The 23,065-nt window shown below is 57.2% G+C and overlaps 6 protein-coding genes across 6 annotated transcripts; 3 read left to right on the forward strand and 3 right to left on the reverse strand.

The window, feature by feature from the left end:
• Positions 1-501: 501 nt before the first annotated feature.
• On the forward strand, positions 502-2,018 carry PHYSODRAFT_303960 (hypothetical protein; the record flags this gene model as incomplete). Its single annotated transcript, XM_009534271.1, has 5 exons — positions 502-906; positions 971-1,354; positions 1,428-1,567; positions 1,634-1,711; positions 1,796-2,018. The coding sequence occupies 5 exons, from the start codon at positions 502-504 to the stop codon at positions 2,016-2,018; spliced, it is 1,230 nt and encodes a 409-aa protein (XP_009532566.1).
• A 921-nt stretch (positions 2,019-2,939) lies between these two features.
• Positions 2,940-4,511, forward strand: PHYSODRAFT_515819 (hypothetical protein; the record flags this gene model as incomplete). Its single annotated transcript, XM_009534272.1, has 1 exon — positions 2,940-4,511. The coding sequence occupies one exon, from the start codon at positions 2,940-2,942 to the stop codon at positions 4,509-4,511; it is 1,572 nt and encodes a 523-aa protein (XP_009532567.1).
• Positions 4,512-4,649: 138 nt separating this feature from the next.
• Positions 4,650-5,348, reverse strand: PHYSODRAFT_336680 (hypothetical protein; the record flags this gene model as incomplete). Its single annotated transcript, XM_009534273.1, has 1 exon — positions 4,650-5,348. One exon carries the CDS (start codon positions 5,346-5,348, stop codon positions 4,650-4,652), a length of 699 nt encoding a protein of 232 aa, XP_009532568.1.
• Positions 5,349-5,382: 34 nt separating this feature from the next.
• Positions 5,383-6,938, reverse strand: PHYSODRAFT_286949 (hypothetical protein). Its single transcript, XM_009534274.1, has one exon. It carries the CDS (start codon positions 6,757-6,759, stop codon positions 5,485-5,487), a length of 1,275 nt encoding a protein of 424 aa, XP_009532569.1. The 5' UTR covers positions 6,760-6,938; the 3' UTR covers positions 5,383-5,484.
• A 1,440-nt stretch (positions 6,939-8,378) lies between these two features.
• On the forward strand, positions 8,379-9,969 carry PHYSODRAFT_246839 (hypothetical protein; the record flags this gene model as incomplete). Its single annotated transcript, XM_009534275.1, has 3 exons — positions 8,379-8,671; positions 8,707-9,680; positions 9,725-9,969. The coding sequence occupies 3 exons, from the start codon at positions 8,379-8,381 to the stop codon at positions 9,967-9,969; spliced, it is 1,512 nt and encodes a 503-aa protein (XP_009532570.1).
• A 7,340-nt stretch (positions 9,970-17,309) lies between these two features.
• PHYSODRAFT_246808 (hypothetical protein) lies at positions 17,310-18,742 on the reverse strand (the record flags this gene model as incomplete). Its single annotated transcript, XM_009534276.1, has 2 exons — positions 17,310-18,232; positions 18,265-18,742. 2 exons carry the CDS (start codon positions 18,740-18,742, stop codon positions 17,310-17,312), a joined length of 1,401 nt encoding a protein of 466 aa, XP_009532571.1.
• Between the last annotated feature and the right edge of the window lie 4,323 nt (positions 18,743-23,065).

A 23,065-nucleotide genomic window follows, 5' to 3' on the forward strand; every position in this document is an offset into this window, starting at 1 on the left:
TTCGTTCGTGTGGGTCCTGGCGAGGGGAGGTTTCGACGATGGATCGTGCTGTACAGTGTACATGTATGTTACGAAAGTTCAGTTTGCCCCAAGCACCAAACGTCAAGAGATTGACGCTTGGTGCTTGGGCAAACCAGACTTAAGTCGGTTGAGCTATGAGCAAAGGTGCAGAGTGTCACGAGCTGTGGCACGACTCACGATAGCTCGCCAACTGTGGTCGCTGCTTCTGTTGCCGAGTTAACTGCGGCAGGTTGTCCACGTAGCAGAGCTTCCCGATCCGCTTGGTCCTCCTGATGCGGACCAAGGCAACTCATTGACGGGCATCCTGTACTGTAGCCGGCGCTTCTGAGGACGCCGGGCGTCGCGGACCGCGAGGCCTCCAATTGGCGGGGGCAACTTCAGAGACCTGTGCATAACCTGTGTGCGTCAGACATGGTTCCTTGCGTGACCGAGTAGCGCGAGACCGCTGGCCGACGGAGGACCAATAACCCCCTCTTTGCCATGCCGTCCAGCGCCATCCCCCGGGCGGCGGACACCGCGTCCAAGAATGTCGTGCAGACTGTCGACGGCCAGAAGATCGTGCGCGTGTGCGACGCCCGGCTGGCCTACGGCGACGTCGTGGGCGACGAGAGTTTGAGTGGGCGGCTGATGAGCGCGGGACCCATTCTGGAGCTGATCGACCGCTTTGCGGGCGCTCTCGCCGAGAAGTACGAAGTCGAGTTGATATTTGGTGCGGTATGCTTTTCATTTAGTTTTTTTTCTGCTGATTGCAGTGTGACTGTGGACCAAGGCATCGCTACAGTCTCCATTGATCGAGTCGACATCAAGAGCCCAATCGCTCACGGAGACCTGCTCCAGTTGGAAGGAGAGGTCATCCACACTGGTCGGTCTTCGATGGTCATTCAGGTGGGTATCGACAAGTTCTTTTGCAGCAGTGCATTTCCCATCTAACCCTTCTGCATGCCGTTAGATGAGCGGCTACCGCTACGACCTGGTCCACGCCAAGTTCATTGAGGTGCTCGACGCGTTCGCAACGTTCGTGGCAATCGACTACAAGACTCTGCGGCCTCGACCTGGTTTGCCCCAGCTCGTGCATCCGACGGATCCGACTTACGTGTCGAGACACGAGGCACTCGCGAACCAGCGCAAGGAACTCGCTGCACGCTGGCGCGAAATGCAGCAGCAAGTAGACGAGTTGCCTCACGTTTCAGCGGACATGATCCAGAGTTTTGGATCCGATCACTCGGAGCTCGTTCCTGTGCGGGACACGGTGCTGAAGATCCAGACGACCTTCCTGCCCAAGAATCTGAACGGCAACAACACCGTTTTCGGTGGTGACGTGCTCGCATTCATGGTAAAGTATGGATTGTGATCGTCTGTCATTGAATGACTGCTGCTTCTGACGGCATTGGTGCTTTGTGTTGTAGGATAAAGTGGCCTTGCAATGCGCGAGAGGCTTCACAAGAAACAGGAACATGACGACGGTGTCCATGAACAGGATATCGTTCAGGTTGCCGATCCACATCAATGACATTGCCACTATGGTGGCGCGTGTTTGCAGCGTTCGGTGAGTAGGGACACAGCGAATGCGTTGATGGAGCGGCAAAACCTGACAGTGATGTTGTGCTTGAAGCGAGTACCATTTGGAAGTCGAGGTCGAGGTGTTTATCTCGCACGTTCGCACGAAAGCTCTTTGTAGGTCCCACACCGGGTGCGTAATCTTCGTTTAGTTTTATCAAGATCCCTCACGCTGTTGCTTATCAGGATATATTAATATCGTTACTGCTGTCTACAGATACTTTACCGTGGTGAATCTCGATCTACTGCATTGCAAAATGCGCATCCAGAGAGGACTTCTGGTGGACGAGTCGGACCAAGGCAGCATGCGAACCATGCTCAAGGCTCAATACCGCTATGCTTTCGACAAAGCCGAGGAAAAATTGCATCCGCTGGATCAGGCACCGGTTGGATCGACTACGCCGATATACGTGGCGCCTGCACTACACAGTCACCTTTAGAGATGCCCACGGCTAGGTAACGCTGTAAGATGGCTTGGTGGCAACAATTTCTGGGTGAAACTATCCGCGATAATGTATCGCATGATGGTGCGTTGGAAACAAGCATCTGAAGAGAGGCTGCTTGTCAATAAAAAAGAATCACTTTTTTATAAATGACTGCCGCAAAATTGAAGAGAACTTATACCCGGTGTGAGACTTTCGGCGTTCTTGAGATGCAAACTACTTAAGGAAAACCTCCAAATGCTCTCTGTAAGCAAGAAAAGCGCCACCAAGCGTGATGAGTCTCTTTACCTGAAAGGAAGTCTTTAGCATAATACCATTTCACTGCAGATAGACTTACCGGGTGTCGCAAACCTGTGCTACCACAATCACAACGCAGCAATGGAAACCGCATCCAGGAAGTTGCGCAGCAGTGCAACGCTCTGTCGTTGCGCTTAAAGAGGATGACCAGTTCCTCACTGTTCCTCCGGACAAACGCATTGCCGTTGGAGGATTCCAATCTTCATAATCACTGCATAATCACCCGAACATCATCCTTAAGGATATCACAACTGGACCCGCTTACATGTAATACAAAGTAAAAGGCCAATGATTGCTGCTCTTCCTGTACTACAGTAGCGTACGGTTCGGTAGTAAGAATGACCGTACGGTTCGGTCACTCTTAGTAAGAATGACCGAACCGTACGGTAGTAAGAATGACCGTACGGTTCGGTCACTCTTAGTAAGAATGACCGAACCGTACGCTACTGTAGTACAGGAAGAGCAGCAATCATTGGAATTTCTTACCGACAGTGCTCATTCACTGCATCGACAACCATTTCTTCTTTTCCACCGGCGAGCAACTCCAGCTCCTCTAATTAAAACATGAGGCGAGCTTGGATGGGATTAGTGACCCTTCTCGCCTTGGTGGCAGCTACTTCTATGACTTCCCAAGATCTCGCACGACCTTCTTTACCGATCGCAATCCCCCATCGACAGCAAGAAGCCTCCAGCGACGTCTTCCCTTCGTTGAAAATCCACGTTAAGATCAAGCGGAAGAAGACAAATTTCCACGGACAATCCGAGTTCGACGTATTCGCGAGCCCCGTCGTGTTGACCGATGCCACCAGCCTTCGGTATGATTGCTACACCACCATCGTCGAAGGTGATACGCAGCTCACGTACTCGCTGGTGGGTGGCGCTAGCTACCTGGTGACCAAGAAAGACGGCGCCAACACTGAAACAGTTCAGTGCCTTCCGTCAGGAGCGCTGTCCTTCGACTTGGTCTTGCCGGCGCTGAACGATGTGGTGCCGATTCCCAGCGCTTTGATAGGCAACGCCAGTGTCGACTGCGCGAGTGACAACCTGTTCAAGACCTCGTATCATGACGCGATTTTCGCCGTCTGCGCTTCGGGTTCGTCCGGGTTCACCGCGACGGGCCTCGACTTGACACTTGACGTGGAGTACCTGCAGAATCCCGTCAGCATTTCGGTGCCAAAGCTCACCGATGGGTCACCACCGTGTGATAGTGTAGCAATGCCCACAAAAGTGGCGCCGACAACACGCGCGATACTCACTGGCAGCTCACTTCCCACGGCTACATCGAGGCGCTTGAAAGCATCTGCTCCCATGGCTATTGAGGCCAAATCGTGTACGTGTAAGTCCATACCTCGTCCCTGCGTCTTCTTGCATGGTCTGGGTACCTCGAATGAAAGAGCGGAGCTGCAAGATACTCCAAAGTTGACCCAGGAGAAGTTCGGTAACATCGGAGACCACGCTCCGTGCTGCACCAGTGTCAAGTACGCAGTCATTAATACCGTCGACGCTGGGTGGAGGAATGACACACTGCAGCAGAAGTTCTGTGACTTCTCGCTCTCCATGAGCGAGTCTAGCGACGTGGCCACGGGGACCATTGCGGATACTATCGTGGTGACGCACTCGATGGGCGGCCTCGTGATGGCGGCAGCTCTCGCGAAAGGCAAGTTTAAATTCGCGGAAAGCACGTCGTGGGTCAGTCTGAGCGCTCCGATGATGGGAAGTATGGCCGGAGACTTCATACGAGACCTGTGCGACGGTGAATTCACGAAAATTGTCGCCGGGGTGCTGGATCTAATCGGCCAATGCCCCGCGTCCACGGCGAAAAAGTCGATCATTTACCAGAACGAGAAGTACAGCACCCCGGAAATCAACGCGGCGTACACTGCAGCCCAGGAAGCCTACCGCGGGAATGTGACAGCCGCGATCTGCAGTACGAGCTACCACGGCGTCTTGTCCAAGTTCACGCCGTCCTGCCTAGTTGGAGGCAAGCTGATCCCGCACAAGTCGAAACAAAACGACGCGCTCGTGGAGTTCCAGAGCGGCTTGGGCGGCCTCGACCCGAATCTGTTTGGCGACAGCTACCTCGACCGCTTTTACGCATCCAAGCTGAATCACGCCGACACGGCATCTCTGACGCACGATGGATTCTTCAGAGACTCGCAAAAGCCCTTCAAGTGGTTCGAGTGTCTGCTCTAGCGTATCACCACCGAGTATCGGTACAGTAATTTTAAGCGTGGTGAGCAGAAATATAAAGATATCGCTTTGCCCACGGTTAATAACTTCTCCAGAATCGTAAGATACTCATTCTTTCTGCCAAAGTCCACCGATTGTCTTCTACGATTCTTTAGTTTCTGCTCCCTTCACTCGGTCCTCCACACATCCAAGTGGAATTTTCTTCTCCAAATACGGAAAGACCCACTTTGCGCTCACAGCCAGCAGCATCACCAGCCAGCCGATGAGCACCAGTGTGTCTCTGGGGAATGCCTCCAGCAGCATCTCCTCCACCACAATGTCGAACACACACTCGTCAACCTTCAGCTTCGAGTCGGGTCGTCGGACTCCCTCCACATTTGCAATAAGTGAAAATTCCACTTCAATGGCCGCCCCCGAGGGCTCGAGACGGTACCGCACCGACTTGTGCGTCTCCATCTCCCTCGGGTGGAGCCGAAGCTTGGCCGTGTTCAATACCCGACGTCGAGCTGGCATGATCTTGCTTTTCTTGACATTTCCCGCAATATTTGCAGTACTAACGTCAAATTTATCTTCACTCACCACAGGCAGCGGCAGCAGGACCTGCTCCACCTGCAGCGAGAAGAGCGACGGCTGCGTCGCTGGGTACGACACTTTGATGTCGTAAACTTTGTCAGGTTCGAGATCCAACACGCGGTACAGCTGCGGCTCGCCGTACAGTACGCGCTGGGACTGCAGCGGCGACTCCGGACGCAGCTCGACGACGGAAGCAGCGTGTGGGGACGGCGAAGGGGACGCCGTCATCGCCAGGAAGAACAAGGTGGCGAGCAGCGGCAGCAACATAGCGTTACAGATGCGAATTTCTAAGTGGGTTTGTTGTTACAGGTACTGTTTCTAACTGATATCAATTTCTAATGCATACCATCAAAATCCCAATTTTGGGATTTTCAAGTATTGCAGTAGCAAACTCCTGTCTATCTCAGGTGAAGTGCCAATATCCTGCAGCAGACACTCGAACGGACGGCGTGAACTTGGACAAGACGCCGTGGTAGCTCGTACTGCAGATCGCGGCTGTCACATTCCCGCGGTAGGCTTCCTGGGCTGCAGTGTACGCCGCGTTGATTTCCGGGGTGCTGTACTTCTCGTTCTGGTAAATGATCGACTTTTTCGCCGTGGACGCGGGGCATTGGCCGATTAGATCCAGCACCCCGGCGACAATTTTCGTGAATTCACCGTCGCACAGGTCTCGTATGAAGTCTCCGGCCATACTTCCCATCATCGGAGCGCTCAGACTGACCCACGACGTGCTTTCGGCGAATTTACACTTGCCTTTCGCGAGAGCTGCCGCCATCACGAGGCCGCCCATCGAGTGCGTCACCACGATAGTATCCGCAATGGTCCCCGTGGCCACGTCGCTAGACTCGCTCATGGAGAGCGAGAAGTCACAGAACTTCTGCTGCAGTGTGTCATTCCTCCACCCAGCGTCGACGGTATTAATGACTGCGTACTTGACACTGGTGCAGCACGGAGCGTGGTCTCCGATGATACCGAACTTCTCCTGGGTCAACTTTGGAGTATCTTGCAGCTCCGCTCTTTCATTCGAGGTACCCAGACCATGCAAGAAGACGCAGGGACGAGGTATTGACTTACACGTACACGATTTGGCCTCAATAGCCATGGGAGCAGATGCTTTCAAGCGCCTCGATGTAGCCGTGGGAAGTGAGCTGCCAGTGAGTATCGCGCGTGTTGTCGGCGCCACTTTTGTGGGCATTGCTACACTATCACACGGTGGTGACCCATCGGTGAGCTTTGGCACCGAAATGCTGACGGGATTCTGCAGGTACTCCACGTCAAGTGTCAAGTCGAGGCCCGTCGCGGTGAACCCGGACGAACCCGAAGCGCAGACGGCGAAAATCGCGTCATGATACGAGGTCTTGAACAGGTTGTCACTCGCGCAGTCGACACTGGCGTTGCCTATCAAAGCGCTGGGAATCGGCACCACATCGTTCAGCGCCGGCAAGACCGAGTCGAGCGACAGCGCTCTGTCGCGAGTCGCTTTGTCGGACCGGTTTGGGGCCGATCGCCGCTGTGAGTAAGTGCTGCCTGTGCTTATAGGTTTATGGGGCACAAATAGCAAGGAGATCACTAAGCAAAATGCAATAAGTGTTCCATACGACCTGTGTGGTCCTTTTAAACAAAATTCACGACTGACCTTCCTTCTACTCCTAACTTTCCTCTCAAAGCCACCCAACATGCCATCCGTCCCCGAAGTCCCGCCACGACACTGCGAGGCACATCATCCCTCCAAGATACCTCTGGGTAGCGGCCCACGGGTCTCCACCTTCGAGACAACCCGGCCCACGGCCCACTACTTCTCGCCCGCGGCCACAGCAGGTGGACGACCTCAGGCACTCATCGTCGCCCACGCAGAGTTGGAACGGTCCGAGCCGTTCCGACTCGGGACATCCTCCCCGACTGCATCTCGGCGTCCTCGCCGAGCGCACGCAGCTTGATCCACTTCTCTCCTTACTTGCCAGGCCCTCCGTTCGGCCTGCAATCCACTTCGCGTCCACACCTACACTCTCGGCGCATTGCCCCCGCCGTCCATCCTCCAAAATGCCTCACTTAGACGCTCTGCCTGCTCTTGCTCCTCAAGAGCCGCGCACCACGCAGCGTAGCCCTCCGTGGCCATAGTCAGCGGCGAACGCTCGCCCACCGACGCCTCGTACTACCTCCACAACTTACTGGTTATGCATACCAGCGCAACCCAAACATTCACCACCAGCAACCAGTAGTTAGTCACTATTGCATGCTCGCCCTCCTCGGAGGCGAACCAGCAATCAAAGACCACGACTACAGCGAACACGCCGGCCACGCCCTGGCAGATCCACTCGACGACTTCGTAGGTGAACAGCACGGCGTAGAACGCCGAGAACAGGATCAGGGACGTCAGCGTCCATACCACCTTGGCGACAAGCTTGGCACGGGCGACCGAACGGCCAGACTCCAGACTCGCGCCCGTGCAGTACTTGGAGCAAGCCTTCCGTCCCGACGCCCAAGTCTCAGGCAAGAAGACGCACCACCACTCGTGGAGGGCGTCAAGCCACTTGTAGAGCAACCTCCCCAGCCCGTCTTCATGCTCGCCCTTGGATTCCAGCACAACCAACGGGGTGGCCAGCAGGGCCTCGTAACACTTCCACACGCGAGTTCGGAGCGGCTGCATTTGCACGGCAGGCCCACGGACATACCTGCAGTAGCGCATGACGCATAACTTGGCCAGCACGCTCCACCTCAGGGCGAAGTCGACGAACGCAGCGGCGATCCGTGAGCCGATGCTTCGCAGGGGGCCCGTAACCGTCCACGACACTGCTCCAGCAGTGAGCCACGCCAGCTCCCAGCGACGCTCCGCTGCAACTTGACAAGCTGCCTCAGCAGCGACCACCACTATTGCCGCCAGGCCGTTCACCACGTCCGTCGCCCACTCCATCGTTCCAGCAGCACTAATTCATAATGACGGCCACTTCGACGCCGTCCGAGCCGTCCGGACCCCACTAGCGGCAGCCCTTGGCGGTCACCATCGACCTGCAGAGGCGCAGGGCAGCCAAGGCCCCGTTACTGCCAGTTGGTCACCAGCGTCGCTCGCGGGTTCTTCGAAAGTGACCAGCCAGTTGGGCGTCTCTCTCAGACGGTCACAGCCACCCACAAGGTGAGTCACATTTCGTCAATTCACTTGAAGTCACGTGGTAATCAGAAGTTGCCGTAGCCGCCCCACTGAAAGTTGCCTCATTCCGCAATTTTCGCCGGGCCGCGCACTCCGCAGTCACCAAGAATCTCTCCGCTCTCTCCCAGGCCTCGCCTCGCCTCGCGTCCGTCATGGTCAAGAAGACCAACTCCGACGTCACCGACTTCGATAACCAGGTGGGCAGCCTGGACATGGCCCTCGAGCTCGACGACGAGGGGGACGTCTTCATCGCGCAGCGCGAGTTTTGGGCGCGCCTCCGGACCCGTCTCTCCGTCAACAATGCGTCCCAGGGGCTAGACGTCCTGGACGCCATGGCCATGGACGTCCTGTCGGGTGGCGACGCACGCCGCCTGAACCAGATCCTCGTGATCCTGCCGCACCCCGACCAGATGCAGGCCGGCGAGCCTGCCGAGCACTCCGTCCTGTCGATCCCGCTGCCGCCGTTGGTGCCCACGCCAGAGTCGACGTCACCGCCACCGCGTCCATCGACAGGGACCAGATCGTCGCCACGGACGTCTTCCAAGACGAGACCGCCATCGTAGAAGAAACAGAAGGCCGCGGCCAAGAAGAAGGCCGAGGCCTACGACTTCCGGTTGCCGACGACGGCGCCCGCGCGACTGAAGATCGACCTGGCCGCACTTGCGCAGCGCGCCTTCAGCAAGGGCATCGCTCCGTTCCGCTTGGCGTACCCCTGGCGCAAACAGCGGTGCTGGTACCCGCCATCCGAGTATCCCGAGTTGCACCTCGTGCCAACATGCGCTTCCGCGAGCTGTTTTTCCTGTGGGCGCTGTACGCGCCTTGTCTGAATGCCGACCAGCGGCGCAAGGAGAAAATGAATGCGTGTCGAGCGCGGAACGAGCTCATTAGCTACAACATCGAGGAGCGAGGGTACTTCGGCTTTCTCGACGACTTCGAGAACGGTGCTCATGACACGCTCATGTGGTTGGGAGGCAGAACGGCCAAGCACTCTGCCGGCGCGGCTAAGAGCAAGGGCGCGGCGCACGAGGACCTCGGCGTTGTCTTCGCAAAGGACAAGATTCTCTACGAGCGGGCCATCGAGCGAGCTCTCGACCCCAAGATCGTCGACGAACACGGCTACGCCTCGATTCTGGAGCTCCTCGAGGAGGCGGAGCTCATCGACCCCACGCAAGCGCCACACCTGCGAGTCTCCGACAAGGCCCTCGCTCGCATCAAGCTCGACGTCACCAGCGGGCCACCCCCCGTGGGCAACCGAACCCGCGGCCCGTGGAAGGCCCTCTCGTCGGACGCGTCGCTCAAAGATACCATCGAGGAGGTGGTCGAGCTACTGGACTTGGGCATGAAGGTGGCCGTGTACGACCAGAAGCCCTTCAACCCCGACGAGCAGGGCGACGATGACTCGGACTTCGAGGACGAGGACGGAGCCTTCACGGCGTTGCCTCCGACGCCCCCCCGTGCAGTACCGGGCTCCCGCCGTCAAACACTCCGTCCAAGCCAGGATTTCCGGTTTCTCGCTCCAGCAAGTCAGGCGAGTCCGAAGACTCCAGCGACGACAAGAAGAAGCCGGCGGCCAAGGACGACAGCGACAAGGACGACAAGGCCCAACCCAAGACCACCAAGGCCCCCGTCGCGGCCATAGAGACGCTGCCGGGCGACGAAGCAGACGACGACGGCGAGGTAGCGAGCGAGCCTCCGACCAAGAAGCTCAAGTCGCATTCCGCAAGCGTCGACAAGGCCAAGTGAGTCATGCGCACACCTCGGATCTCCATTTATCTTCTTCATTTGTTGTAGTCGAGTCTAGTGCAGCCGCAGCACTAATTTTGCAGGTAAAACCAAATAAAAACATGAACTTGACATGCATATCCACCATTCTTGAGCTGCTCGTAAATCCATATCCACAATCACAGGTTCTTCAGCTCAAGAACATCATCAACTACGCCAGCAGCAACTAGTCATCATCGACTTGGGCGTTAGCGTCCGCCAAACGCGCACTTCGACTAAGCTCCGGCAACCCCTTCTTCCTCCTATCCGCTTGCTCAAAAGTGGTCACCAACGACGCATACTCGGGCATCAAAGCCTCCCTGGGCAGCCAGAACACCTCATACGAGCTGGTCATCGTCAGGTACTTCACGCCCTGACCGTCCTTCATCTTCGCCACTATTCCACGATGGGGGCTTCCACGCCCACAATAACAGTGTCCTCATTTCCTAGTGTCAACCGTTCCGCGTAGCTCGACGCAGGGAGGTCGGCCTCTTCCAACGGCCTCTCTTCTTCGTTTTCATCACTAGTGCCCAGACCCTCGGGCACTTCATCCATATAAGGCCGGGTCCACTTGCCACGATACCTTTTGAGCCTATTCACGTTCACGGTCACCGTTTTGTTAGGGTGAGTCGGGATGTCGACCCGATAAGCGTTCTCGCCGACCTTGGCTACGATCCGATAGGGACCGTGCCAAGCGAAGGCAAGCTTCTTCGTGCGCACTTCGCCGCGTTTCGCCCTGAACACCTGGTAGACCCACACCGGGTCTCCTATTTCATAATTCACTTCGACTTGCCCTTCCGGGCGCTGCTCGTGCCGATCTTGCGCCTTCAACAACTGACGCTCAACCAAATGTCGCGAGGAACGGAGAGCTGTACAGCTCTCGCCTATACTGAGCCACTTCATTACTCCGCCACTTCTTGCCAAGATTGAGGAAGGCCACGTCCGTCGGAAGCACTGGGTCGCGCCCGTACAGCGAGAAAAACGGCGAATCTCCCAGGGCCTCGTGGTAGGCCGTCCTGTAGGCAAAAAGCACTCTAGGAAGGTAAATATCCTAATCATCTTGAGCCTCACTCACATGCATTCGTAGCATTCCTATGAGCGTTCCGTTGAATCTCTCGACGAGTCCTTGAGTCTGAGGGTGGTAGGCAGCACCAAAGAGTTTCTTAATGCCCAACATCTGATAGAAGGACTTGGCCACCTCAAAGGTGAAGTTCGAGCCGTTGTCGCTCAGCAACCGCGACGGCACTCCGTGCCGAGACACCACTCCGTTCACCATCACCTCCACGAACGTCATGGAGTCCAAGCGCTCCACGGCGAACGCCTCGGCCCGGCGAGTGAAGTAATCAACGAAAACTAAAATATAGCGATTGCCACGCTCGGTTTCGGGCAGAGGCCCCACGGCGTCCACCACGAGCAACGAGAACGGCCCCGTCAGATCCACGATGGGCATCCTCTGCATTCGACCAGCGCGCCACGGACGCGCACCCTTGCCACTTCCGCACTTATCACATTCGCGCAAATACTCCTCCACGTCCTGTCGCCACCCTGGCCAGTACGCGTGTCGCCTCACCTTCTCGAGCGTCTTCGTGAGGCCGAGGTGCGACGACAGTAGATCAGCGTGACAAAAATGTAAGACTGTTTCAACGAACGGAAGCGGTATCACGGGCACGGTCAGCGATCGAGCGGGACCGACGCGCGCGCGGAGATTCACTCTGCGCATCAACAGCTCGTTCTCGACGGCGAACTTGGACGCGATCCTCACAACCTTCACTCGTAAGCTAGGGTCCAGCGGCAGCGTTCCACCCGTCAGGAACGCGATCAGGGCCATCACCCACGGGATCTTCCGCTGCTCCACCTTCAACTGCTCCATATCGAGTCCGAACAAGTCCACGGACGACGGAGGGACGTCCGTCGGCGAGGAATCGTCCTCAGTAGCGTCTTCCGGCAACGGAACCGCGGTCTCCGTGCCCATCTCGCCGCCGCCGTCTCTAGTCATCGGTTCGGGCGCCACGTTGGACGGCTCTCCGACTGAGTCGTTGGCCACGGTCTCGGGCGAGTCGTCCGGATTCAGCAAGTCGGCCATGCCCACAGGCGAGCCCCCCGGGTTCAGGAGGCCCGCCATGGTCAGCGCGTTCACACTCGCGGTAGGGAGGCGCGACAAGCCGTCCACGTGCCCCATGCTCGTCCCGGGTTGTGATGCACTCGGAATTGTAGATTGGATAGCTCGATCGCCCAGCGAGCGAGCTTAGCATTGGTCGTGCGGTTGCCAGGACTGAAGACACAGGTAAGCGCCTGATGGTTAATGTAGAGATCAAACTCTCGCTTATCTAGGTAGCAGCGGAACTTCCGCGTAGACCAGACAATGTCCCAGCATTCAATTTCAGAGATTCCGTCTTGGTTGTTGATCCAGTTCTTCTGAGAGCCTGTCAGTAACTTGCTAGCATAGGCGACAGCACGGTCTCGACCGTCCACCACCTGCATTAGACAAGCACCGACAGCATACCTCGACGAGTCGACGTAAAGCTTGAATCGTTTCTTCATGTCCGGGTAGACTAGGATAGGAGGAGTGACTAGCGCCCTTTTCAGCTGGCGGAACGCCACCTCACAGTCCTCGTTCCAGACGAACGGAGTGTCTTTCATTTTCAGGCGTTCCAGCGGCGTAGAGATCAGAGCGTACCCCGGGATATACCGGCGGAAGTAGCTCGTCAGCCCCAAAAATGAACGGATATCATGCACATCGCGCGGCCTCTGCACGTTCATGACGGCCTTCACCTTCTCGGGGTTCGGGAGGATGCCCATGGGTGTCACAATGTGCCCGAGAAAGGTGACCTGACTCCTGCCCCAGTGGCATTTCTTCATCTTCAGTTTGAAGCCGGCCTGTTGAAAGCGGGTCAGCACTTGCCGAAGGCGAACGAGGTGCGACGGGAAGTCCTCGCTGAAGATGACGCAGTCGTCCAAGTACACCAAGCACACGCGCCTCTTGAGGTCGACAAGCACGGTCTCCATCAACTGTTCGAAAGCAGGTACAACATTGCATAGGCCAAAGGGCATGACTAACCATTCGAATAGACCGTATTTGCATGTGAAAGCCGGTTTAGCAATACTGTCTGCATGCATGGGCACGTTCCAGTAGCCTGAGGCGATGTCCATGGTCGAGAACAGTTTGGCTCCACTCAGCACGTCCATGATGTCGTCAATCAGCGGCATAGGATAGCAATCTTTGACCGTTACGGCGTTCAACTTCCGATAATCGATGCAGAAACGGATGTCCCCGTCGGGCTTCCTGATCATCAACACGGAGCTGGCCCAGGGGCTGTTCGAGGGCCGGACGAAGCCCAGCTTCTGGTACTGCTGGATCTCCGCCTCCATCACCTCGCCCTCGGCGAACGACACGTGGTAGGGCTGCTGCTTGATCGGCTTGCTGTCCCCAATATCAATCTGGAACTTCAGCAAGTCGGTCCTGCCGGGCGAGTTGGGCGACTCCACGAACATGTCTCGGAAGCGCTCCAGCTCGCTGCGGAACAGCGACTTCTGCTCATCCGACAGCCTCGACTGGGAGAAGTCGGCCTCGAGCGCCACCTCCTTGTCGGGCGGCACATCGGGCCTCGACGCCCTCACAGTCTTGCCGAGATCCGGCCCCTTTGCCTCTTCTTCACGACTGGCAGCAACGGTGGCCGCCCCGCTAGTCTCGGGCGGACGGCAGGCGCCTCTTCGGACTTCTCCGCCGACGGCTGCTCAAAGCCGAACGCCGACTCGGGCACCACGGACGTCGAGGCCACCACCGTGCCCTTCTTGATCCAGAACTCTTCTGTCGATGCGTTGCAGACCTCCACGACGACTCGACCGTCGTCCACAGTACAGAGCGTTCTCGCCACGCAAAGCGAAGGCGGCAAGTTGAGAGAGCCCTCGACGAGGACGGTCGCGTTCGGGGCATCGCCCACCACATCCGTGACCACCAGGGCCTGGCCCCTTGGCGGCAAGCGGACGGACACGGCCATCGTGGCCATGAACGATTCGTGGACCACCATCACGCCCAACGATAAGACTTCGCCCGTGCTCTTCAGCATGAGCGTCCGCTCAGCCACGTCAATCACTGCTCCGAACGCGCCCAGCGCGTCGGCGCCCAAGATAGCGTCCACATGCAACTTGTCGGCCTCGAGCATCCGCATGGTCACCCCGACCTTGCCCAGCATTAGGGGGAGAGTGATCCACCCCCGAATGCGCAGACGGTGTCCAGACGAACTGCGTACATGCCCGTCGTAGGCCTCCAGAGCTTCACCAGCTCGGCCCAGACGCTTCAGAACACGGAAGTCGACGAGACTGAGCGTTGCGCCCGTGTCCGCCAACATCTGCGAAGGCAGGCAGTCGATGTACCCGCACGACAGCGCCTCGAAGTTCCCCACAGTGCACACCACACGCCGACCACCGGCAACTACGCGTGGGAGCTCGGCTCCACACTCATCATCGTCCTCATCGGCACGGACGCCGAAGCCGTCCGGCAAGTTCACGGTTACCACCTCCACCATCCCGGTCTTCCGTCCACGCTCCGGCGGTGGACGCTCGGGACGGACCACTTGCACGTAGTGCGTCGCGTCGTCGTCTTCTTCAGGACGGAGCTCCCCGTCCAGCGCCTCGGCCGAATCGCGGTACAACGCCGTGAAGTCAAAGCATACGGGCCGCCGCAAGCGACGCCGCAGCCGACGCTTCGCACTCGCCGAGTGGGCTTCTCGAACTCGATCTAGTAGCTTATTCCAAATATACGTAGCGTTCTCATTGTAGTACTCGTTCGTCCATTCCTTCACAGGTTCTCGCCAGTCGATTTGGTCTTCATTTTCACCAGCAACTTGCTCAACATCGTGCACGAGGCGCACCCAGTCTAGATCAGGTGGCTTATCATGAATCGGGGGGATCTCGACCGTGCCGCCTTCTCTGAGCTGGTCGACGACCGACTTCTTCGCACGCAACATCTCGTCCTTGGTCTCCTTCAGCAAGAAGTACACGGCCTTGCGAGCCTCCGACCTCTCGCTCGGAGAAGCGCTCGAACTCGGTTCAGGAGCGTCCACGGGCGGATTCACGCTTACCGCAGTGACCATCTCCTCGCAGTTCTCTCACAGACATCCACGGGGACCGCAATGTTCGCAGTCACGCTCTCCTCCATCACGGAGCCATCGACCGAGACGGTCGAGGCCTTCGGGCCCAGGTCGGACTCCGACAGGCCGAACGACTCATACGTTGTCTCCTCGGTCGAGCGTTCTAGAGAGACGCAGCTGACCAGTGACTGTTTGAAGTCACGGTTGGCTCGCTTGGCCTCCGCCGAGTTCTCCAGTGTGTTCCTGTACCAGTCCTCCCAGTACTCGGGCGAGGACGTGCCCTCGAGCGAGGCATCCTTCATCTTGGTCAGCGCCTCGGCCGGGACGCCCAGAAACTTCGACATCTCTTCCATGGACGGGCCCTTGGCCCTCTCCGCATTCTCCTTCACCTTGCGCATCAACTCCACTTCGTCGAGGGGGTGGAGCCTGTCCTCCAGCTCCTTGTCATACTCCTCGAGCTCCTCACTGATGCCTGGAACGGAGGGTTTCGGCGCCTCGCACTCCATGGCGTCTAGCTCCTCGTCCGTGAAGAGACGAGCGTGGCGGGCGGCTCCTTAACGTCCTCGGCCGCCTCGACCACCTCGGAACTCTCGGGCACTTCCTTGCTCTCGGCGGCAGCGCCTCGGTCCTCCTCGGCGACAGCCAACTCGGTGGCGGGCCCTGCCACCGGCTCGGGCCCTACGACTACGTTGACGTTCTCCTCGGCGATGTGCTTGCCGGCCGGCGATCCTCCGTCGTCGTTCCACTCGGCGAACAGTGTGTCCCCCACATCTACAGCGCCGCCCCACCCTTCGAAGGAGGGCTCCTCCACCATCCAACGCGGACGGGGGCCTTCCTTCTTCAGGATGCTTCGCAAAGGGGCCGCAGTCACTGACCTCGGCACCGCTCTCAACTCCGTCGGCGGCACCTCCTCCGTGGGCACCTTGTAGGGTATGTTCGCGCTCGGAGGCGCAGCACAGAACGCTTCATCGTCCGCACTGGCCGCATAGAACACATCACCGTCGACTTCCTCCTCCTCGGAGTACGCCGACTCCTCCGACCTCACGGACCGGTCCTCGTCGTACGCCGAGTCGACGGTCTCAGCCGCCGTCCCCTCTTCGTTGCCTACTCCACGCTCGGGGCTGCGGTCTGGGCCACTCGCGGGGTCTTCATCGCCGGCGGGGCGTCCAGCTTGGCCGCCTCGGCCTCCTTAGTCTCTTCATCGTTACCATCGAGGGCGGCCCCATCATGGGCCCACGCCCCGTTCACCCTTGCACTCGGCTCGTCCTGCTCGGCGCTCTCCTTGGTCGCCGTCTTCCCCGCAGGGTACATCTACTCCTCCTCGTCACTCGCAACGGCCCACGCCGCTTCTTCTTCGTAGCAGTATGCAGGCTCTTCCGCCACGCTTTCCTCATTTTCGCCGTGCACAGACAACTCCGTCCAGCACTCAGCTCCACCTTCTTCCCGCACGGACAACACCGTCCGCCCCTGCTCTCGTTCATATTCTTCTTCGACGGAGACGCCGCTGGGTACAATCCACTCTTCCCGGGCCCCGGCAACCGTCTCAACTTCCACTTCCGCTCTTGGCGCCTCTACGCGTTCCTCTTCGACGCTCCCTTCATTCACACTACTCTTCACAACCTTGTCCACCGTTTTCCTCGCCGTGACCGCAGAACGCCTTCGTCTCGCCTGCCTCCTACGATCACCCCCTGAGCCATCCTCTAGACTAGAGAAAGGAGTCTCCTTCCTCCCGCCCCCGTCACTGTCGAGGGGTCGGATTGCTCTGGGCGGCCGCGTTCAGCAAACTCGGAGTCGCATCACGAAGCTCGGCCAACACGGGGCACTGCATCACGGAGTGGCTCGCGTCTTGGCAGAAAACACAACCAGACGGAGCTTGTACCCCCCGCGGCTGCAGTTTCCCTCCACCGTTCTGGGGCCTGTCACACTCGACCGCGATATGACCAAACGCGCCACAGCGCCTGCAGCTCATCGACGCGCGCTTGCATGTAGCGCGACCATGTCCCATGACGTTACAGCGACCACACACAGGCCAACCGTCCTGCGTGCGACTATCATCGCCCATCCGAATGCCCCGGAATGGCTGAGCGTTCCCTGGCCCACGACCGTTTCCAGCGGGCTGAGTGGCAGGGGTGGCGGCCACTACCGGCGCTCGATTGCGAGGCGACCTAGGCGGCTGCCACTGGCGCTGCATAAGTTGCTGTTGCCACTGTTGTTGCTGCTCCATGAACGACTTCATCTGCTCAGCGAGGGCCTCGACCGCAGTCGTCGCGGGGGCCTCCTCCGACTTCTTTTCTTCTTCTTGGACTCGCTGTCCGAGAACTCGTCCTCCGCCTCGATCGGACGGTGCATGTCCTTGAACATGAGCCACTCGCACGCCTCCGGAATGTCCGACGCGGGACTCGCGTCCAAGGTCGCCAGCATGCGCTTGTTCCGCATTCCTCGGCGGAAGAGCTGGTACCGCATCTGCGGATTCGGGTAGTCGAGAGACTCGCACAGGTCCGAGACTCGGTCACCCCACTCCTCCACGGACTCTCCGCGCTGCCTCTTCGTGTTCTCTAGCAGCTCCCACAGCTTGTCAGCCGTCCGGCTGAGGCGCTGGTTATGGGACCGCACCTTGAGCGCCCTGAACGACATGATCCTCGAGTTGTTCCACCACCGGTCAGCCTCGCGGCCTCGCAGCTTCTGACGGAACACCAGCAATCTGGACCGGTCGGGGAAACCGTCCGTGTGGTCCTCGAAGAGCTCCCAGAAGTCCCGCGCCTTCTCCACCGTGGCCGTGTCCGAATGGAACATCGGCAGCACCTTCACGGCGTGCGAGACCATCGTAGACAGGTTGTAGGCACTCGGCGAAAGTCCACTGGCACCGAGCCAACTCGTCGACGGTGCAGCCGTCGGAGCCGGCGGAGCCGTACCCGTTCCAGGCGTCCGACTTGCCGTAGGGTCCGTTGTAGGTTGCATGGGCATTCCGCCACCGAGCGGCTTCGAGAGCCCAGCCGGACCGCCGGCGAACTGCAACTTCTTCATCGGAGGGGGCGACTTGGTCGGCGACTTCACCGCGCTTCCGCTCCCACTCCATCCTCCATACTCGGGGCCTTCCCCGAACCATGTTGAGCGCTCCAGCTCCATCCAAAGGCAGGGCGATCCGTTCGGCGGGCCTCGGGACCCGTGTAGCGTGTGATGAACCCACTCCGGCCTCGCTGCGTCGGGACCGGCTCCTCCATCGCGTCGTGGTAGTCTTCCTCGTCGTCGGCGTACATCCCGTAGCCGTACCCATAGTCCGTCGGCTGAGCGTAGGGCTGCCCCACACTCGACCGTCCCATCGGACTCGAGACCGGTGGCTCCGGCTCGCCCTTCACGGCGGGCTCCGACTTGGCCTCCGCCACGGTCTCCGTCTTCATTCCAGCCGAGGTCACCGGCTGGACTCCAGTCGCGGTCTCCGTCTTGACCGCCTCCTTCTCTTCATAGTCGTCGTCTTCTTCATCTTCTCGGAGCTCACGCATCACATCCGACACGGACGCTCCCTCTTCAGCATACTCAGCGGTCTTCCTCCACCGCTCCAGACTCCTCAATCCCTCTTCAACCGGGCCCGGTGCGCCCGCTCCAGCCTGGCTGGGTGGCGGCGGGGCCCTCGGTCGCTGGGACAGCGGCGGCGCTATCCCGATCATCGGCGTCCCGGAAGCCGGTGTCGAGGGCCTCTGCCGACGTCTTTCGGCACGCTCAGCTTCTGCTCGAGCGGCACGCTCTGATTCGGCCCGCGCGGCACGCTCTGCCTCGGCGCGCTCTGCACGCGCTCTTTCTTCTTGTTCAGCCCGGCGGCGTGCTGCTTCCTCAGCGTTACCGCCTCTTCCTCATTGTCCTCCTGGCATCTTCTCTTCTCAGTTTACCGTTCCTTGTCCACTCTCAGTTTACCGTTCCTTGTTCACTTGACCTCTTGCTCTTGACCGTGCACACTTGGCTCTTGTGTCTACGTTACCGTTCCCTTGTCCTACCGGCCTGGATCGCTCCTCTCACTGCTCCTCGACGCCGCTTTTCCCGCGCGGCGTGTACTCGTGTGCGGACTCCTGGGTCCTTCCCTGGCACACTTTAAACACGAGGAGGGGGGTCACACGTCCAGTCACCAGGTCCAGACGCTCGGCTCTTGACTTTGTTCACTTCCGGGCACAGGCTCTCAGCACTTTTCACTCCACAGTCGGGAACACTACCCTGCTTCTCCACCACGTGTCGCGAGTCGCTTTGTCGGACCGGTTTGGGGCCGGCCGCCGCTGTATTGGAGTAGTAAGTGCTGCCTGTGCTTATAGGTTTATGGGGAACAAATAGCAAGGAGATCACTAAGCAAAATGCAATAAGTGTTCCATACGACCTGTGTGGTCCTTTTAAACAAAATTCACGACTGACCTTCCTTCTACTCCTAACTTTCCTCTCAAAGCCACCCAACATGCCATCCGTCCCCGAAGTCCCGCCACGACACTGCGAGGCACATCATCCCTCCAAGATACCTCTGGGTAGCGGCCCACGGGTCTCCACCTTCGAGACAACCCGGCCCACGGCCCACTACTTCTCGCCCGCGGCCACAGCAGGTGGACGACCTCAGGCACTCATCGTCGCCCACGCAGAGTTGGAACGGTCCGAGCCGTTCCGACTCGGGACAGCTCCCGAAGGGAGACACTGAACTGATTCAGTGTCAGCGGCGTTTTTATTGGTCGCTAGGTAGCTTGCACCACCGACGAGCGAGTACGTGAACTTGGTGCCATCTTCGACGAACGTGGTGTAGCCGTCGTAGCGCAGACTGGTGCCATCGGTCAACACGGCAGGGCTCGCGAATACGTCGAACTCGGATTGTCCGTGGAAGTTTGCATCTTTCCGCTTGATCTTAACGTGGATTTTCAACGAAGGGAAGAAGTTCTTGGAGAGACTTCTTGTTGTCGACGGGGAGTTGCAAGAGGTAAAGAAGGTCGTGCGAGATCTTGAGAAGTCACAGAAGTAGCTGCCACCAAGGCGAGAAGGGTCACTAATCCCGTCCAAGCTCGCCTCATGTTTTAATTAGAGGAGCTGAAGTTGCTCGATGCTGAAAAAAAAAGAAATGATTGTCGATGCAGTGGATGAGCACTGTCGGCAAAAATGTACGGTACTACAGGAAGAGCAGTAATCAATTCGCCCTTCATTTCGCTTTATCCAGATCCATTCGCACTCTCCTTACATGTACATGTATGCGTGCTGTACTGTATTGCCGTTGGAGATTTCTACCTGCATACATACAAGCTGTATGAGCATCACGACAGAACAGCATGCTTGCAAATTGCATAGCCAGTTGCTTTCTGCATAATTTGCATACGATCGATAACCGGTTACTATAAATGCAGCTATTGGGGGGAATGTCGTGATCTTCACGTCAATGCGGTCGAAGCTCGCCATGTACTCGTGCACTACATATGAGACCGCGTCAAACAAAATGATGCCCATTTGTTGACCAATCGGTTTTCGTACCTACCCTAACCGAACATAAAAAATTGAAAGTGAAAATCACGCTTAGAAGCGGAAAGTACTTCAATTCGATTTTTGGTTTTAGCACGATAATAAATGTGCAGCACCGAAAAGTTGAAGAAATATTGTGCCCCTAATAAAATCTGGACTTTCGGGGGTCCGGAAGTGGAGATAGTTTTTTCAGACTGGTGTCGCTTTTCGAGTTCTCAACGTGTTCAGTACATGTCGCTCAAAAGAAGCACAAGACAGGGTCTTGCGATTTACGCGGTTAAATCGCGATTCGTATACTTAGGTTCGTGAGCATAATTTTGTGTGACGCGGTCTCATATAGTACTGCAGTTTTTTTCTGGGATAGCAGTAACCCCGGAGGGAGTGCTGTGGCCAGCCCAACACAGATTAATTAGGCGGCACCTCGGTAGCTGAAGCCGGTAATACTGAAGCCGGAAAACTGGCCCCGGTAACTGAAGTTAACTGATTGTCTATGCTCTCCATCTCAAATCCGAGACAAGCTCGAGATGGATGGAAGACAGCTCGAAAGCGACGGACCAGTCCACACACACATCAAGTGATGCAAATTCAACTACATGTGTTAATATTACTTGACAGGTGAGGAAGTACAACGCGCGGTGCACCTCCAGCCGAGCACACGCACCAAGTACGCCCCGAACGATCCGTCACCTCTTTAACCCCCTCGCACTCAAGTGCATCTACAGTAGTACTACGTTGCTGAGGTGGCTACTAAAAGAACAAAGAAAGAAAAGTTTGCGTCGTCTGCAGAAGATGATAATGGTCGACGGGCGAAAAGCTCATAAATATAAAAAAATCCTGATAGGCTCTAAGTCAATGTAGCAGATGCTGCGGCTGCGAAGCAGGCGCAGGAGATGCGTTGTAATGGAAACGCAAATTTACATGCCACAAATACTGTGGTAAGTCGTAGATCTCAGAGCTTCTTCGTGCAACGCGCGCGACTTTGTTTCTCGTTGAATTGTTGCTAATGGCGATAGCGATAGTGACGGCGCGGCCGCGGTGAAGATGCTCACACTAAGTTCTTTTGCTATCCCAGCCTATGCATAGCTCTCGTTCTCATGTTTGTAGCTACATAAATTATTAATAATGAGTATTCAGAGTGGATTCAGTTTGTGGATGGCAGGCTTGTAAAGGGTTATTGTAGCGCGAAGAGACTACAGTACAATGGTTAGGTTGAACACCGATATCACTCAACACCAATGTGATGCCTGCTACGTAGCATTTCGTTTACAATTTTTTTATAAATGGCTGCCACAAATCGAAGAGAGCTCGAGTGGTTCAAGGTGCAAACGTCGTTTTTCTTCTAGGCGAATAGAACGGCGATGCTGAGCTTTCAACAATGCGCGCAAGCTTTTTTGGTCTCCGTCGTTCGTGCGCAGGCCTCGAGTGACACGGTTCACATGATCCGAAGCATTGAAGTTCGCAACGGAGAAATAGCTTTGATGAAGACGCGAAACGCGGAAGTTAGCGATTATACAGGCGCCAGCAGCCAGTCAAAATCAAGTGATGCACCCGTACCCGGTGTGAGACTTTCGGCATTCTTGAGATGCAAACTTCTTGAGGAAAACCTCCACTTCCATGTCCACATAGTGATCTCTGTAAGCAGGAAACAACGCGTCACAAAGCCTGGTCAGCCTCTCTACCTGAAAGTCACAATTCTTTTTCACTACAAGATACTCACCGAACGCCGCAAACCCGTGCTACCACAGTCGTAACGTCATCCGTTGTGATCGGCAAGTTGAACGAGACTCGACTTGCAGACACGGTTACCATGTTGGAGTTACCGGTGAAGACTCTGCCGCAGTACAGCGCTGTCTTGTCCTGAAGTTCACAGATCACAACCATCAGCTACATTTCCCTCGACTAATCTCACGCACCACGCACCATCCACGAGAGGATCTCCCCGCCGAAGACCGTTCCATTTCGGTTTAAATGGCGAGGCAGGAACGAAGCCGCCAGCGCCACCTCAGTGTCTTTCACAGACACTTGCTTTGTCCACTCACCGGCGCCCTCTAGCATGTCCAGAGGCACAGTAGAAGATGGAGGAATCTGTCGACCAGTTGCCTCCATCTTCTTCAAGCGTATCGACAAATCTTTGCGTTGCCGCGCAACTTCCTGAAGGTGAAGGATGCGGCTTCCGTTGCTGGGGTCAACCAGCTCCGGCAGTCCTCGATAGGGGCGGTTGTTCTCATCCAGCGCCACTGCAGTCATTATCGCATCGAGAGCGTGGACAAACTCTCGCGTCGCAACATCGTGGCGATACCCGGTGACCTGCAGCAACCACAAAGTATACTTCAGCACGCAGCATTCACGGCTCTCGGAGGCAGCAATAGTGCTTTACCTGAAGAGTCAGCGAGGACCGTCCGATGTTGATCAACTCGCCTTCGAAGCGCACGACGTCTCCATGGAAGATTGGCTTAACCACTTCCAGATGCTCCAGCGCTGCCATCGCCACCTTCTTGGAAATTGCACTATAGACA

Source organism: Phytophthora sojae (genome assembly GCF_000149755.1).
Source record: "Phytophthora sojae unplaced genomic scaffold PHYSOscaffold_7, whole genome shotgun sequence".
NCBI lineage: Eukaryota > Oomycota > Peronosporomycetes > Peronosporales > Peronosporaceae > Phytophthora > Phytophthora sojae.

Excerpts from the sequence above, each read along its gene's own strand:
- PHYSODRAFT_286949 (XM_009534274.1), bottom strand. The coding sequence starts at position 6,759 with ATGTTGGGTGGCTTTGAGAGGAAAGTTAGGAGTAGAAGGAAGGTCAGT.